The following is a 16,610-nucleotide window of genomic DNA, read 5'->3' on the forward strand; positions in this document are numbered from 1 at the left end:
CCCCATTCATATTTTGTTAAATGAGAATATCAAGCAATGCAATGCAGTTTAAATCATTTATTAAAACACACAAAAAAGCATTTACAGCAAATTCCTGAGTGCAAAAATCAGCACACATTTAAAAATAATTTGAAGAATAAATAACACTTGATTAAAAACCCAGCGCTGCAAGATGGGTAATTACACACTTCCCAGTTAAATACATTTAATTTGTCTGAATCATGATGCTGGACTCAATCTGTGGTAGAGATCCAAATAAGCTCCCGTGATGCATTTAAAAACAAGATGTGTGAAGTAGATCTATCCATTTCTATTAACACAAAAGACTGGTTTCCATTCCAAAAATGCTGGTGCTGCAGGTGATTTCACCTCTCAAGCTGGTTTTACAACAGAGACTCTGTTCTTACGGTTTTGCCACACCCGCCGACATCATTTACAGACGTGTCACTCAGCATCCTTGCTCTCTCCCCGCCTTCACCCTCCTTCAGCTTCTTTCCTTCTTTCCTTTGATCCTTCTCCTCTCTTCTCATTTCCTTCAGTTTCTTCTTGAGGACAGAGCGGTCATTTTGATTTGACACACCGAGAGCCTGTTGGAGGGCGTGTACCACAGATCAACATAAAATGTAACAAGGTGTGAGGCAATCAGACTCATTGCTGTAACCATCTAAAAACTCTTGTGCCTAACGTTGTGCAATCGATGCATTGGCTCTGATGGAAGACCTCGCAAATGGGACTTGGGAAGGAACATGTTTTCAGGTATCACCAAGAATTCCTGCCTATTAACCCTTTACGACCCAAGTTTCAAACATCCACCTGGATATTTCTGCTTATTTTAACTGTATGCAGCTCTTTAAATGTCCTATGAGTAAATATATTTGCCCATTTATCCATAACTTGGAACTTTCAATATCTAGCAATTAATTTTGCAATTCACCGTCTATTAAATGAGTGCACCTCAGATTAATTTAATATAATATTATTAAATGTATTTAATAATATTGGCAGGAAACGCAACGTCTCCTCTTTCAGAAACCACTGGATTTTTTTCAGATAGCGCAAAGTGTGGCAGAATTACGGTACAGCAAATTTGGCTGGATCGTGGACGATCCTTTCGGTCTGGAAAGGTTAATGGGCAAGTCATATGTGGCTCCAACAATTTCACTTCTCAGTCTAAACTAACAGAGTTTCATAAATTTTGCAACAAAACCCCCCCCCAAACAAACAAACAAACAAAAAAAACTAGAGGACATTACCCCCAATTTGGAACAAGAGGCAGTCCTACAGACAAATGTCCCACCTTTCAGATTTTTATTTGTTAAAAGCTTTGAAAATAATTATCTTTTTACCTCTCCTCCAAAGAACAATTTTATTAGATGACAAAATCCAGTAAAATACAACGAGCTTTATGGTTGTAATGTGATGAATCTGAAGAGGTCCAAGCCACAGTGTGTAACGTGTAGATAAAGATATAATTCAACAGTACAGCAATTTCAGAGAAGCGATTACTGACGCTAAAAGTCGTAGGCTTCAGGGTTTTTCTCACCTTGAGTTTCTGACTGTCCATATGGAGCAACTGTGTGCCATCCACCTCTCTGGCAGTGAACTCTTTGGTGTACCTATTCATGCTCATGCTGATGAGCCACAGACAGACCTGTTGGTTGTTCCACTCAGAGAGAGGCTGGCACTGCCAGCGATTATTATTGTTGTTAGGAATTGGATAGTCGTCCAACGTCTGATGGGAGATCAGAGAAGTGAGAAAGAAAAAGGAAACTGTAACTAAACGAAGCAGAGAACGTTTGGAGAAAAAAAAAACTGTCTAGACTAATTGCTCCACAGGGAGAGAGGGAAGGAAAAAAAGGGACAGAAGGAAGAGGACAGCCTTACCTCAGAGGAGGAAAAGGTGCAAGTGTGAGAATGTCCAGAGAGGGAGTGATCAGAAACGTGGCCCACCATGCTGGAGCTGTCCACCGGAGAGCCAATGCTCTAGAACCAGAAGAAAGACTCCCAGAGTACCTACATACTTAACATCTGCTGCATGCTTACCAAGCATGGATGCTTATTTTAGAGTGAAATGCTATTTCTAACAAGATGTGTAGAAACACAATTAGGCTGAAAAGCTGGGAGCGTCCATAACCAGGGAACCATTATAACAACAGAAGAAGGTCCTTACCTGATCTCTTCTGTCTGCTGTGGTAAGATGAGGCAAACTGCTGCTGGACACCGATCGCAGCCTTTGCCTGTTTTGCTCCCCCTCCTCTTTTTCTTTCCCTCTGTCCCCAAACCAGGGTAGGTGCAAGCAGGAGGGCACAGAGTTAAACAAGCCAGATGGGGAAACCTCTAGCGGCTCGTCGATTAGATCACCACATGACCCGCTGGAGACAGTAAAGTTGTTACAAGCCTCTGAAGTTACAAGAAAACAGGGTTTGCCTGTATCCTTTTGGCATAATTTATCTAAGATGGAAAAAAAACCCCTCAGAAAACAACTGTAATAAAGTGAATTGATACAAATACAAAAGGAATAACACTGATTTCAGATTAACAGTAAATATCAGTAAGAACATGAGTACGAGAGTTACAGTATATGCATGAAGTATTTATTCTTCTTCTTCTTCAAAAAAAAAGTATAAAAAGCCTGGCGAGATCTTAAAAGTCGTAAAGCCTGGTTCATACCTCAGAACCGGCCTACCTAAGAAATGACTCAACCCAATTACCATTTGTAAAATAAAGGCATCCAAGATTTAGTCATTTAGGGATCGGAAGAACATTTCCACACCTGCTGTTGGCTGATTTCCTGCTGCATTTTTCACTTCTCTTTTTGCTAAGCGACTTCCGAAGGCCACTGAAGAAAAGAAATTGCAGAGTTCAAGTACAGTAAAGACAACTCTAAATCATATAGTTACATTTGCTCTAGAAGAGTTTAGAGCATGTGAAATCCTCAACCTCAAGTTTGGAAAGATACTTCTGGACTTTCTGGATGCTGAGGATTTGCGTGGCGAGGATGTGACAGAGTCGCGGATGTAGATGGATGGGGTTGAGAGGGGAGTGCTGGTCGGCTGTGGACTAAGTGCTGAGGAAGTGGAGGTACTGGACCGGTCACTTCTGTTGCTTTGGACTACTGTGGAAGTGGACAGAGACAGACTCTCCTGTGGTTTAACGATGACTTCCTCCTGCTACAACAGAAAACAGGTGGACCAGTTAGAATAAGCAAGTTTTTAAACAGAGACATATTTTTTTTAATTCTCTTACCTGTTTTTTGAAGCTCTCTCTGAGTTTGTCCCGCGACGGTGGGTTGCGTTTTGATTTCTGGGCTAGCTGAGCTCGTGCTATGTGAGCGCTGGAGTCAAGACGTCCACTATTAGGAACTGGAAGATACCAATCTGAGAAAAACAGATTTCTTTTATTGTTTTTGGCATACAAAATTTTACTTTGATCTTTTAAAACGCATAGCAATACTTGATACAGGTAGAAATTTTATCAAACCACTACAAATGAAACAAGAGTATCCCTATATGTGCATCAAGCATTAACATTTATCATAGTTTAATAAAAAAAACATAAATGCCACTGTCTGATGCATTTAAAGAATGTTTATCTAGTTCCTCTCGACATACAGACCTGTGACTGAAGGGTCCATGGTGTGGTTCCTTTTTTCTAGTTCAGGCTCTTTTCCTTCAAGCTGAGCTATCTGATAAATAACGAGAAACAATGAAAGAATCAGGAGCCATGAAGGAAATGAATCCACACAGACTTATAATATCTCCCCCTCACCTGGGTCTGTAGCCTTTCTATAGTTTCTCTGTGCTGCTTTTCTCTCTCCTCCATGTCATTAGTCATATCTGCAAGTTTTTTGTCCATCTCCTCTTCTCTGGGGGGAGAAATTAGACATTTTTGCTGCAACTTTCTAACTTGCTATATAGACAAAGTCATACGAGGTACATACAGTTGAAAAAAATAATAATACTGTATTTCGATCATACCTGCTCTGGTAATCTCTGACCAGTCTCTTGGCTTTGCCGTATTTGACCTCCAGGCTTTCTGTTTGGCCCTGGGTATCGGCCAGTCGCTGACTCACGACTCTGCATAGCGTTTGGGCCTCTTGCCAGTAGCTAACAATTAGAGCAAGTCTTATTACCATGTTCACAACCAACAACATCATTCTGCTGACTACAGCCATAACACTATATGAGGGGTACATCTTAATCTTCCCTTCGCAAGTCTCTTAAACTGATCCAAATATGTTTACTTTTCTGCCTTTTCCTCATTCTTTCTCTAATATCTCTTCAAATATGGGATATTTGTCATAAAATTTGAGTAAAAAGCATGGATACCTAGAACCACCAAGGGGATCATTTCAACCTACCAAATATCAATATAAAATGTTGCACGCTTAGCAGGTGCTGGACCAAATGGTTTGTTGCTATGGCAACACCATAATCCAGAACACTTGAAGATAACGACAATTTTTTTGTCAATTCGGACAAAGAATTGTTCAAATACATGATGAAAAATTACCCCTGCTCCAAAACACCTCGATTAAAAGATTGATTCAGGTGTGTGTGAGAGGGGATGCATCTAAAAGTTGCAGTTCGGGGACACTCAAGGACTGGATTTGCAGACTACGGATTAGAGGAAGTAGTTGAAACATGAACAAAGAATAAATTTGAAACATGAGCACAAGTGATATGGATTATGATGAATATGGGAGGAATCTAAACAGAATGAGGTCAGTGATCAATATGAACCTGGCCAAAGATTAAGATACTGAAACTACTATTACTCCTGAAGGTGTAATAGTAATATATTACTATTACATATATATTATATATATATAATATATTATATATTACTATAGTAATAGTAATATATTACTATTACTCCTGAAAGTGTAATAGTGGTAAAGTTAGCAATAATAATGTCCTGTTACATTCTTATGTTAGAAATAAGTTCTCATTATGTGGCTATAGAAAAAAAAGTTACACACACACACACACACACACATATATATATATATCTATATATATATATATAGATATATATATGCCAAATTTATTTAAAGAACAGTTTCTGCAAGTGCACACCATATCACAATAGCTTAGTTTAAAGGAAAAGAGCAATAAATCTTGATTTAAAAGAAGTTGGCACTATGTTATTGTCTTCATTTCTGTAATCTTAGAAATGTTTCTTAGCAAATGTGTAACTATGATGCATTTAAAGAATGAAACAAAAAGTAAAAAAGGGAGATTAAGATTTAAGTTGTAATTATTTTTTGGCCTGAGCTTAAAACAGAAGTGTAGCATAATCAGATATTACTTTGTTCCTGGTGCTCCAAAGCAACATTTAAAAACAATATTTTCACTGTATTAAAAAAAAAAAAGAACAAAAATATTTTGCTCAACTAGACTGTACTATGAAAAAAATAAACTGCCTCTTTCAGGCTTTTATGGACACACGTTCAAAATGAGGCCCTCTGGTGGTTCTACGGGGGATTGGCCCTGTTGGCAGTTCCAGTGTTAAGCCTGAAGTCCACTCCCAGCCAAACACACTTATGACAAACCATCAGCGTACTTCTCTAGTTTCTCTGCTTTCTCCTCTCCAGCCTGTGCTCTTTGTTCCAACTCGGCTCTCAGGCTCTGCCAACGGGCTCGCTGCTCCTCCCATGCCTTTAACTGGCATAAAAGCAGAAAAAATAAAGAGACTTTAGAAAGGAAGCTTACAGTATATTATTGCAACAGAGACAATTCCTTTAGGAGAACATATGAACTCCAAACTGTTTCAGCACAAATAAAAAAAAAGTATTCATATAAAACAAGATGATTTTTTTCTTCTTTTTTTTTTGAAGGGCTTTGAAAACCCAGTCATATCTACAGTGGTGATTACATCAAGGCACAGGCTGGAGAGTGGGACTGACGTGGCTCAGAGTTGGAATAACTGGCCTAATAACTGGGCATGAGCCATCTCATACCCAGTTAAATGGGTCAGGCTGTTTCCAAATCTGGACACAAAGGTAGCGTCTTACAACGAGTACAGTTATAGGTCTGTGTGCGAGATTCAAATCTCACCTACCTTCTCTTTAGCTCGGTGCAGCAGAGCTGTTCTGCTTCTCAGTTTGGACTGAAGCTGTTAAAAAGATGCACATGAATCAGTTTGGACATAGTCATGCAAGCTGCTGCTGCGATTACAGCTTGTTATATTTTTAAAATATGGCACAAGTACCACCACAAGTAGGACTGTTGGAATGCTTTAAGTAGTCCTTAGAACTGCTTTTGGTTATTTTCGAGGTAAACATAAACAAAGTAATAAGAATGAAGAGTCAAAAGACCAATTCGTTAAGCAGATCAGTCTTTGTTTCACCAGAAACATATCAGAAGTGTGGTGGAGTGGGTTCAACTAAAAAGAGACAAAGGTGATTTAGTTCTAATGGCTCTGAAGTTAGAAATCTGATCCGAGAATGATATAAACAAAATTAGATATAATCTAGATTCACATGTGAAAATCAATGTGAAATGCAATTTGCTAATTTGTACTTTCAAATACTACAACAACAGATTTAGGTTGTATCATACTGTGCATGTGGTTTATATGCCAGGCTGATTAAGCAATAATTATTATGCTTCATTTTATTTTATTTTTTTTACTGGTTCCATTACTAAGTTTTATGTGCTCATTTAGGATTTTGGAGTCATATTTCTTGAAACACCATGAGCTAAAAAACATAAATAAAACAAATTGAATAGTTCAATCAACTCTTAAAAACAATGGGTTATTTTAAAATATCTTCTGCTTTTGTGTCCCAACACTAACCATACAAGTTCTCATGTAAAGTTGTTTTAAAATTTCTTTTACTAAAGTGGTTCGTGAAAAACTTAATATTTCACACGGGACTCCATTTGGAAAATGGAGGGAGCAATTTTGATTTACTTTATCTAATCAAGATTAGATAAAGTAAATCTTATCTGATCAAGGAGTTGTACCTGCTGGTATTTGAGACAGAGTTGGTAGTTGTCCAGACTGGACAAAACAGACGCATCTTCCTCTTCATCCTCATCCTCCTCCACTTCTTCCTCCTCAAAGATCGAGTCTCTCTCTGACACACTGCCATCATTGTCCTCATCGGCACTGCTTCGGCGTTCTCTCTTCAAATGCAGGAAAAACCAAAAAACAGTATAATGAAATATTTTCTTTTTTCTTTCTTAAAGAAAAAAAAAATCACCCTAAAGAAACCTGTTTTGTTTTGTCCATTTCCAGACTCTCGTTGATTAGTCTTGCCACCTCACTCTCCACCCCTTCCTTCTCTCGGCCAATCAAAAACCTGCACAGAAAAAAACAAATCTGTCACACCTGCAAACGATTACTCCTTACTCTGAGACACCTTTTCACACTGCATCATGGGATAGCCTCCTGCACCTCAAATGTGGAGCACAGGTGTTAATGACAGCAATGATTGGATGCTAAACAATTAGAATAACCCAACATACATAACAGACTTGGCCTGTCATGGATTAGAGAGCTTTAAACTCTATAAAGTCAATTATGTGTTGAGAATACGGCACAAAAGCTGTGAAAATAGGATCATGCCACACACGAATGATTCCCAGCAGGCAACAGCAGCTGAATGGGGTCAACACAACAATTTTCCTCTCTATGTCTTTATGTGTCCAATTTTACGGTTGCTATTTTCACCGTTGTCCTGGTTAAAGCACACAGGCTGGCATTTCATTCAGACCCTAGAAAAGCTGGATTTGACCCTTCAGCTGCTTATTTTAGTTTACATGTGATCTATAGGAGGTTTTTTTTTCAATCTTTAGGATGGCCACATGGCTTTGGAGCTGCACAGCAGCTGACAGGAAGGACATAAAGCAACAAGAACAAATAGGGACTTGACTTGCACAACAGGCCATGGCGTCTCTGGTGTGCTGCTATGAGAGATGTCAGTAACATGTCCTCTAAAGCCTGTTTATTCACGCTTAACTTTTATCCAAATGCTGTTAGAGCTGTTCTACGTTTTCCCACTTCCACATAATTTGAGTATGGTGGTTATCAAAATTTTTTTTTATAGCCCCATCCAGACAGATGTCAGCAACCTTCTATAGAGCTTTAAGCCTAAGTCATGTTGCTAGGCAAGTTCGGTTTTTCCTTATTTATTGATTCAGCTGTCACAACATAGTGACAGTTTACATATATATATAATATGTTTATAAAAATTGCATACTGCAGCTTTAATAAGTCCTTATTTGCAAACTGACTTTGTATTTATACAATTTCTATGACATTACAATGTGATGGTCTGAAACATGTGTCGCAAACGAGGAAAACAGAACTTCTGCAAGAGAAAAATTTACTCAGTTTCTATTTAAAAAGTAATAAGATACATTTGATTGGAAGGGTTTGTTCAAATTTCCAGACTATCAAGACATACAGGATCTAATGTGTAAACTCACTGTAGGTATTAAGGGTTCTATTTTTACATCCTTTGTTCCTGTCAGTGCATTTCTACATCTACTAATGAAAAAAAAACATCAGGAAAGGAAGGGGGATGGAAGGTTATATTTATCTCACTTCATCTAAAAATAATCTCTTACAATAGGCCTTAAGAAGTCTTAAAAGTCTATAGTGATTAATGTTTCAGACTTTTTTTTGTTTTACACTGGGTCATCGACATTGAGGTCAAACTTGCACTGTGTTGACAAGCTTCCAAATATGTGCAACTTTTAAATAAAAAGCAAACATTTGACTGTCTGAAGAAAATCAAGTTTGCTTCATTTTTAAAATTACTTACTTGACCAGGCCTGATGTGTTTTTAAGGACTGTAGCGGCGAACAGCTGGGAAACTCCAACCAGACTTACGCCGTCCACTTCCACGATCTGATCGTTCACCTGAATCCTAACAAGCACAGGGGGTTGGGGGGAAATATTGTTTTTGATTTTCATAACCTTCCAAATTAATTATGTGCAATTTTACCTTCCATCCTTGTGGGTTGCTCCTCCTTCTGTGATTGTTTTAACAAAGATTCCCAGTTTTTCCAGCCCCTGGTCAGCCCCTACACCCATTCCGATGATACTAATGCCCAGTCCGTCCACTCCTGGAGGTGGCGGGAGCAAGAAAACCAATATGACCTGGCATTTTCAACTTTTCTGGCCTAGGCGCTTTTACCATGGACATCAGGCAAAAAGTAGGCACAAACCTTTTTCTATGTCCACTGGAAAAACATCCATCCTCTCCACTCTCTTTTCCAGCTCAAACTCAGCCGAAGCGGACACTGGATCGATGTCCTCATTGTGTCTGTCGTAATCTGCGTTGGAATATGTGCTGTACACCTGAAAATCACAATAAATGTCCAATTCAAAAACCCTATGGAGACCTCAGCTGAGATAAACACTGATGGAAGAAAAAAAAAAAAGGAACTGACTTTCTGAAATAGCTGTTTTATACACTCATATTTAATAAATGAGCCAACTGTAAAAAGAACCATCTGCAGTTACTGACACCAGAAGACACTGTTTATGCCTGGAAAATCTGTCAATGACAGTGTGTGAGGCGAGAGACTTGGGAAGTGTTACAGAGAGCATATGGTATGCGCATAATTATAGGATTGCTAAAGATCTCAGATGTCCTGACGCAATACGGGACGCTACGTTACTACAGTGTCTTCTGCTACAATCATTCTTAATCGAGATTTGATGTGTAAAGAGCCTTAAAATAAATTAGTCTTTTACTGTAGTAGCATAACCCACACTGAGATTCTGCCTTTAATTTGAATGTATTTATTCAATGAACAAGAAATTGCAATTGTTATAATTGTTGGTACCCTTAACAATTGCTTTGAAATACATGTTACTGAAGCAATTAATTCTGATTTATGCTTTACTTTCACAAACTTTTCATCGGTGAGTAATAACTTTCTGATTCCACATGGTAAAAATATGACATGACACTGAAGCGCAGTACCAGCCACTAGACTGCATAACCACAGATGTTCACTTATCTGCCACCACGGAGCAGGATGGTACATTACATAATGTGTGTAGCAGCCTCCATGAGCTTCATCAAGTTACTGGTGCAGACAGGAGGTTAGACCCAAATTTAAAAGTGATGTCCAACCAATAACTGAATCAAAGCAGTTCTTTGTGATCGCAGTAGTGCACACAATAATACTGCGATGATGAGTGTGGATGGGTATACTGTGCAGCTCTATCTGGAGATGTGACAAGGCGAGAAGTGAACAGGGTGGTAGAGGACGTGAAATAAAATATCCAAGGTTTAGTTTTAGAGTCCTGCAGCAAAGGGTATATTGAGGTAAACACATCTCTATAGCAACCATAAGACACTATTACCATGCCAACTAGCTGTTTAGAAGTGAGACCTGGGCGGAAATAATTTCTATCCTATTAGAATTGCAAACATGTTGATTTTGGTTAGCTTCACTGAGACTTTAATTTTATATTTTGCCCAGATGAGAATAAAACTAAGCAGGAAATACACTAGCAGGGTTGGTGTAAACACACACAATGGATATGAAGTAAAACATACATGTATTTCACCACTGCTAAGAAGGGGTGGAGGATCCTTCAAAGGACTGGGAACCTTGTCTCAGTTTTGGACTGAGATGGCCTTCTTCCATGTCCATCTCAGTCCCAAAGCCTAAATCTTACAGAAAACCAGAGGACAATCTAAAGACTACAAAAATCTTTAGTTTCTCTGTAGCCACCAACCTTGTGGAATATTATGAGGCAATTATAAATTATATTATTTAAAAAGCTCTAAAATTAAAGGCTGGATTTTACAGTCTTTGAGGATTCGATTTCAGGCCTTTTACATGTTTTTATCAGTGGTGGCAACAGATTTCTGTCAGTACGCAGGAGTTTTAGTGCATTTATGTAAAAGTAGCTCTGAGCATGATGCTGACAGACTGAGGCATGTAGGCTCCTGCCTGTTCTTCTCCCCTAATAGATAAAAAAGCATAGCTTTGGGCTACGACCTCTAACAGCTGAAGGAGCTGCCAGTTACAAACATGTAAATGAAACAATTTCCATCTCAGACAAAAAGCTAATTAAACTTAAATAGTTGAAATTGGCGTAATATTTTCCACTATAGCATTACCTTGATTGGTGCTGTGGAGAACCTAACCTTCCTTTTAGCAGCCTCTGGTGAATCCTCATTCTGACAGTCCAGTTCAGGCACACCGGGAATCTCCTCATATTCTGCTGCAAGCTGGTTTCCTCCCTTCATACAGCTTTCCTGTTCTTCTTGTAATGATGCTGAGAGCTCTGGATGAGACTGGGAGTCCTTATCGTACCAAAAAGCTCTGGTCTCAATCCCACAGACAGCTTCCGTTTGGTCATCTTTGCCTCCTTCTCCATCGCTACATGAAACATGCATCATCTTCTCAGTGACAATATTCTCTGATGTTGTGCCTTCTTTGATTTCCGTTCTTTGACTGTGTCTAAAGCCTTCTTCTCCACCTTCCACCTTCCCCCCTCCTTCCTTGTCAGAAAACATCTCTTGGATCAAAACCTCTAATCCAGCAGCACTTTCTCTAAATCCACCATCAGTGGTTTTCTCCTCGTCTTCACTTTCTTCTGTTTGATTCTTCTTAGTTTGTGCAGTGAAGTGTCTGTGCTGCTCCTCCTCCCTTCCGCCCTCCCATTGTTTGTTCACCTGCTGATACATGTCTCCTCTCCGTTCCCCTCCATTCCCAGTTGTTTTCCACTGCACGTCTTTTGATAACTCTGTGTGCTGTTCTGAGGAAGTGATTAGATTATCTCTTCCTTCAGTGAATGTATGAAGACTTTCAGGTGTTTCCACAAAGACATCCTCCTCAAAGACGTCACCTACCGAGGCTTTCTGATCTTCCTCATCAGCTTTGTTCAGATGCATTTCGATCTCACCTTTTGTACAGTATTTGTCCTTCTGCACTCTCTCTTCTTCATTCTCGTCACTTTCTGAAGAATCATTCTTTACGTTGACGAGTTCTGCCCTCAGGGTCTCCTCAGGTGCCAAGCCGACTCCCGTCTCTTCCTTTGATTGTGATGTTGCAACCTCACCAGGCCCGTTCAGTACTGAAGATTCATAATGCCTCATCAGTGACTCGGCTTGAGGGGCCTTTATGTTTATATTGTGGTTTATAGATAAGTCTTTATCCGACACATCCTTTTCTTTGATTTTCTCACTTGCCTCTTGCAGCTTTTCTACTTCTCCTTTTAAAACGGCAGCCCCCTTGCTTCCTCTGATGATCTGAGGTTTTAAAACCTGTTCTCCTCCTCCTCCTACTCTGCCAACCTCCAACATCTTACTCTCAAACAGCCTCCGGGTCACCGAAAACTTCTGAGCCAGAGCAACTCTGTCAATATCCACTTTTTTCTCTGATCTGGATGGTTTATCTTGCAGTAGTTTTTCTGTGGACGAAATACTAGCTAGACTGCTCAAAAAAGAGGGGGAGAAGCTCATGACTGAATGCCTGGATTCAGGGAAAGGAGAAGTGTTGAGTTGAAGGCTGGGATGCGACGCAGAAAGGAGAGGAATGGAGCCAGAACCCAAGACTGGAGCACCGTCTTGTCTTGACTGCTGGCTGTCCATCTGAAGAAAAATGTTTTCTCTTATCTTGGTACCCCTGGTGCCTTGGATCCGACCTCGGCTCCCCGTGACGCTGCTGGTGGACAGGTCGTCACAGGGCACTGCAGAACCCTGGCAGGCAGCAGCAGTTTGGGGTCCTCCTTGTAGACTAATTCCAGTGTCAAATGTGCATTTGATAGCATGAAAGTCAGACTTGTATGTTATCCGGTGAGGGGAGGCACTTCGGCCTCTGCTGTCTGTCCGCATCATCTGCAATTAGTCTATGTGAGGTTAAAGAAAATTGTTTAAAAAAATGCTGTAAATGGGACAGCTCACTGAAAAGAGGGGCACCACACAAAAAATAGTTGCTGCAGTGGCTGCAAATAGGCAAAAAAATAAAATAAAATCTGTATGATTCAATTATTTTCAATATTTGTGGGGCATTTGTCAAGCAGGCTGTTTCTCCAATTCACAAAGACATATTTACACCTGACAGAGAGAAAGAAAAAAGAACAATCAAATAAGAGCTTGTTGTCTCGACTGAAAGAATTAATTTGTTGAAAAAGCTCCCAAATTTGTACCGAATGTTCAACCGGAATCTAAATGTTTAGATCATCAATGCAGGCGAGGAAAAACTCACAGTTCTATTGCAAACAACGGAAGCAACCAGGCAACTTAATCGCTGCTAAAATTAAACTTTAAAGCTTTCAGGATTACTTAAACTCTCTGCGCAGGTGGAAGGTTTCCAATAGTCAGAACTGTAAAGAAAACCAAACCGTGCCTCGCTGCCGCGCACTGCTTGACACAGGTATCCGCAATTACTTCATTCAGCGGCCCGTATTCATAATTGTTATGTGCACTCTGACGCGCTGTCAGTAAAAATGCCCGATTGAGGACATTTAAAGAAGACAACGTCGTGAGTCAATAGCGAAACAAACAAAAATGTAATTAATCTGCCAAAAAACAAATGCCACAGACATAATTAGAAGTTTGCAATTTCTGGACAATAAAACCATACATTTGTAGCTTTTGTTTGAATTCTAAATGTTAATATTTTATTATATATAATTGAATACATAAATTGGCAAAGGGGCAGCTTCTGAAAGTTTTAGAAAGTGATCGGATGAGAACCACCCATAAATTTGGGATGAGTCATTACCAAAGTCCCATCCCTGACAATTTTGCTAAATTGTTAGCAAGGCTGCTATAGTGGAACCGTAAATCTTTAGCTCCAGTAACAAACAAACAAACAAACAAACAAACAAACAAACAAACAAACCTTGTATGGATGTCTACGCTGTCTCTAGCTGAGGTTTCACATCCAATCTTGAAAAAACAGAATGAATATATTAAATTAAAAATAATAAAAAATGCCCTCTATAAATAAATGCTTTTATGAGTCTTAACATTAAAAATTCAAAACTAACGTGAGTGCGCAAATTTACTACAGTCTGTGAACGCAACCTCCTTCGACTAAAGTGCGCGCGCAGCTTAAGGTCATCAGAGAAGTAAATAAAAAAGAAGATTGAGGTAATTTCTTACTTTTCTCCGAACAGCTCCGTCCTAACATTGCAGGCTTGTTTGTTTTCAGTCAGTCGGGGGTGACGGCTCCCTCTCTGGGATAAGTAAACAGATGGCGACTCATGTCTCTAAATGCTGTAAATGGATTATCCCCTGGTAATCCTGTGTAAACTACTCCACTAACTGCGAACCACCAGAGCTGAGTGGGTACCAACACTGAGGTAAATTAGTAGATTGCACAGCCACTAACAGCAGATACACCCTGCAATATAAGTGCATTCGTGACAATAAGTATCATCATTGTGATGACTACCATTTGCTGTGCTTAATACTTCACGCACACGTGAAGGCAGTGCAGGTTTTTGTTCTATGTGCATATGCAATGATGTTGTCAGTCTTGGCAGCATATGCAGAGCGTCCTAGATTTATGCTAAGCATGCAGGTCATTGATAAATCCACTTACCTTTGTCTGTTGTTTAACTCCAACAGAGTATTTCCAGGTTTAGAGGCAAGCCATTTGCAAATATTAACTTGTGTGGATCCCGCCTGCTCTGCATGAGCAAGGATGCAACACCATCTGACTTGTGTTCCTGCCTACCTGTGCCTGTGAGATGGCAGTGGAGGCAAAGTCTGTCTGTGAAGTGACACTGTGTTTGTGACGGAACCGACTGGACTGGACTCCACTGGACGGGGCCGATCCACGCAGAGAAACGAGTGGTTCCGCTTGCTGTGACCTGGATCTGACTGAAGACCGTTCTCCCATGTGGCACCGGGACCTACTTGTTATAAATACAGGCCAATCAGAAAAGACTTCATCTGAATGAGGCTAACTTTTAGAGAGGGAAGGTAGGGGAGGGGATAGTGAATTAAAGCAAAAAAAAAAAAAGGAAATTTGAGGGAATGACGTCATGGTGAGAGGAAAAGCAAATATAGAGAGGTGGATGCTGTGACTGAGGCATGGCAGAGGAAATCAAGAATGAAGGCAGAGAATGTTGACCTGGATAATGAAGGTGAGGAGTGAACTAAAGAATGGATGATTAAAAAGAAGAGTAGAAATTGCGAAATCCTTGCGTTTGTTGGGATGATGCTTGATTTTTTACATTTGTTTTACATTTCATCACATCCCAACCACAAGCTTGAAAGTATTTCATTAAGATGTTACAGGGAATACCAACACAAAGACATTACGTAATAGTAAAATGAAAGAAGAGACGATATGTGATTTTCAAAACAGTTTACAGGCAAAAATCTGAAAAAGTTGTGTGCATTTGTATCTGTGGCCTCTGACTTAATGCTTCATCTGCACCTTTTACTTCAATTACACCAAATAATCCTGAAGCACGATGCTCACATCACCATATATTTCATTGTGAGAAATAATGCGTTCATGGTATTAAGTTAGTTTTCCTTCATCAATAGTTTACTTATGTATTTTGTTCAGTGTTGATTTTATGTGACAATGGGACCTTTGTTTAAATGCAAATTGGTTTCCTTCTGGCTTTTTTTTTGACAATGACTTTTTCTTCTCTAACAAGCCTCTTAGACCTTTACAGAATGGCCGTTTTCATACTGAGGTTGTCATGGGTGGACTGTGCTAATTATTCGAACCAGTGTAGTTGTACTGTATATACAGAGTTTAAAGACTCAGATTTGTCATTCAGAAACATGTTTTCCTTCCACTGCCTGGAGATTATGTTGAAATCTAGCTGTTACTGGCTGTGATGAGTAGCATTAAGCTAATAATGTTGAAATGCTTCACACCCTGCAGTCGTGCAATTCTGCTGTTGAACCAGCAGGGAGCGCTCTTAACATTACAGCCTATACATCAACAGTCCTGATGTCTTTTTAACTAGTAATTTCTGGATACTAGTTGACACAGTGTTGCTTCCATCTACCGTGACCCATAAAGTTGGAAAAATTATGTTCTTGTGCACATTTATCTTATTTTTTATTGCTGTTTAGTTTAAACAGTGATGTGTTTGAAAGAGATTGATCATCTATTATAGTTTAAGAAGATAGATTTTTTTTAAAGGGACACCATTCTGTGCATTTATTAAAACTGTGTAATACTGATACACTGATGTGGATCTAAAACAGAGTATGTGCTTTTCGTTTCATAGTTCTGAGCGTCCAGATTGTGACTTAGGCAGCATTTTTAAATACCCTCTATGTCAGGTCAGCCATATTTAGAGTTTTCCTCATTTGCAAGGGGGAATTACATTCACTCTCCACTTGTTTTCTCTAACTGAGCCTCAGCTGGGTTGAACACTCAAGATGGTAATTTTAATGAGCAACACACACCTTTCTGCTGCTCTACAGTGAAACAGTTTACCGAATACGCTGTGCTTGAATCAGGGTTTAAGTGGCAGCTGTGTTACTTACAGTGTTGATCCAGATATTAAATTATTCATGCAATGGCGCAGCTTCTTGTGTCTACATGTTTGCGGAGAACATGTAAAGCAACACGTCAATCCCGTGTAGAGTACTGTATTACTTTTATTCAGACTTTTACAGATTACTATGTCTTTAGACAATTTAT

General features: G+C 39.4%; 1 protein-coding gene across 3 annotated transcripts; it reads right to left on the minus strand.

Moving 5' to 3' along the window:
- Positions 1–42: 42 nt before the first annotated feature.
- LOC114146794 (neurabin-1-like) lies at positions 43–14,804 on the minus strand. 3 transcript variants are annotated; one of them, XM_028021157.1, is made up of 21 exons: positions 14,535–14,804; positions 14,093–14,166; positions 13,830–13,876; positions 11,099–13,039; positions 9,183–9,315; positions 8,960–9,080; positions 8,777–8,881; positions 7,222–7,309; positions 6,972–7,133; positions 6,064–6,117; positions 5,566–5,666; positions 3,978–4,106; positions 3,769–3,865; positions 3,616–3,685; positions 3,247–3,377; positions 2,941–3,170; positions 2,774–2,839; positions 2,171–2,372; positions 1,885–1,983; positions 1,544–1,732; positions 43–587 (listed from the first exon to the last, which is right to left on the minus strand). In XM_028021157.1, the coding sequence occupies exons 4-21, from the start codon at positions 12,818–12,820 to the stop codon at positions 384–386; spliced, it is 3,903 nt and encodes a 1,300-aa protein (XP_027876958.1). In that variant the 5' UTR covers positions 12,821–13,039; positions 13,830–13,876; positions 14,093–14,166; positions 14,535–14,804; the 3' UTR covers positions 43–383. The 3 variants fall into 3 exon arrangements, with proteins under 3 accessions (XP_027876958.1, XP_027876960.1, XP_027876959.1); XM_028021159.1 differs by lacking the exon at positions 1,885–1,983 and having other exon boundaries at positions 14,535–14,802; XM_028021158.1 differs by lacking the exons at positions 13,830–13,876; positions 14,093–14,166.
- Positions 14,805–16,610: the final 1,806 nt, after the last annotated feature.

Source organism: Xiphophorus couchianus, chromosome 6, assembly GCF_001444195.1.
Source record: "Xiphophorus couchianus chromosome 6, X_couchianus-1.0, whole genome shotgun sequence".
NCBI classification, from domain to species: Eukaryota; Metazoa; Chordata; class Actinopteri; order Cyprinodontiformes; family Poeciliidae; genus Xiphophorus; species Xiphophorus couchianus.

What these genes read in the sequence shown, in the direction of transcription:
- LOC114146794 (XM_028021158.1), bottom strand. Translation starts at nt 12,820, where the DNA reads ATGATGCGGACAGACAGCAGAGGCCGAAGTGCCTCCCCTCACCGGATA. An exon ending in GTCAGAGATTACCAGAGCAG is followed by an intron (nt 3,866 to 3,977) that starts GTATGATCGAAA and finishes TTCTCCCCCCAG; the next exon opens with AGAAGAGGAGATGGACAAAA. An exon ending in TGGACAGTCAGAAACTCAAG is followed by an intron (nt 588 to 1,543) that starts GTGAGAAAAACC and finishes GCCCTCCAACAG; the next exon opens with GCTCTCGGTGTGTCAAATCA.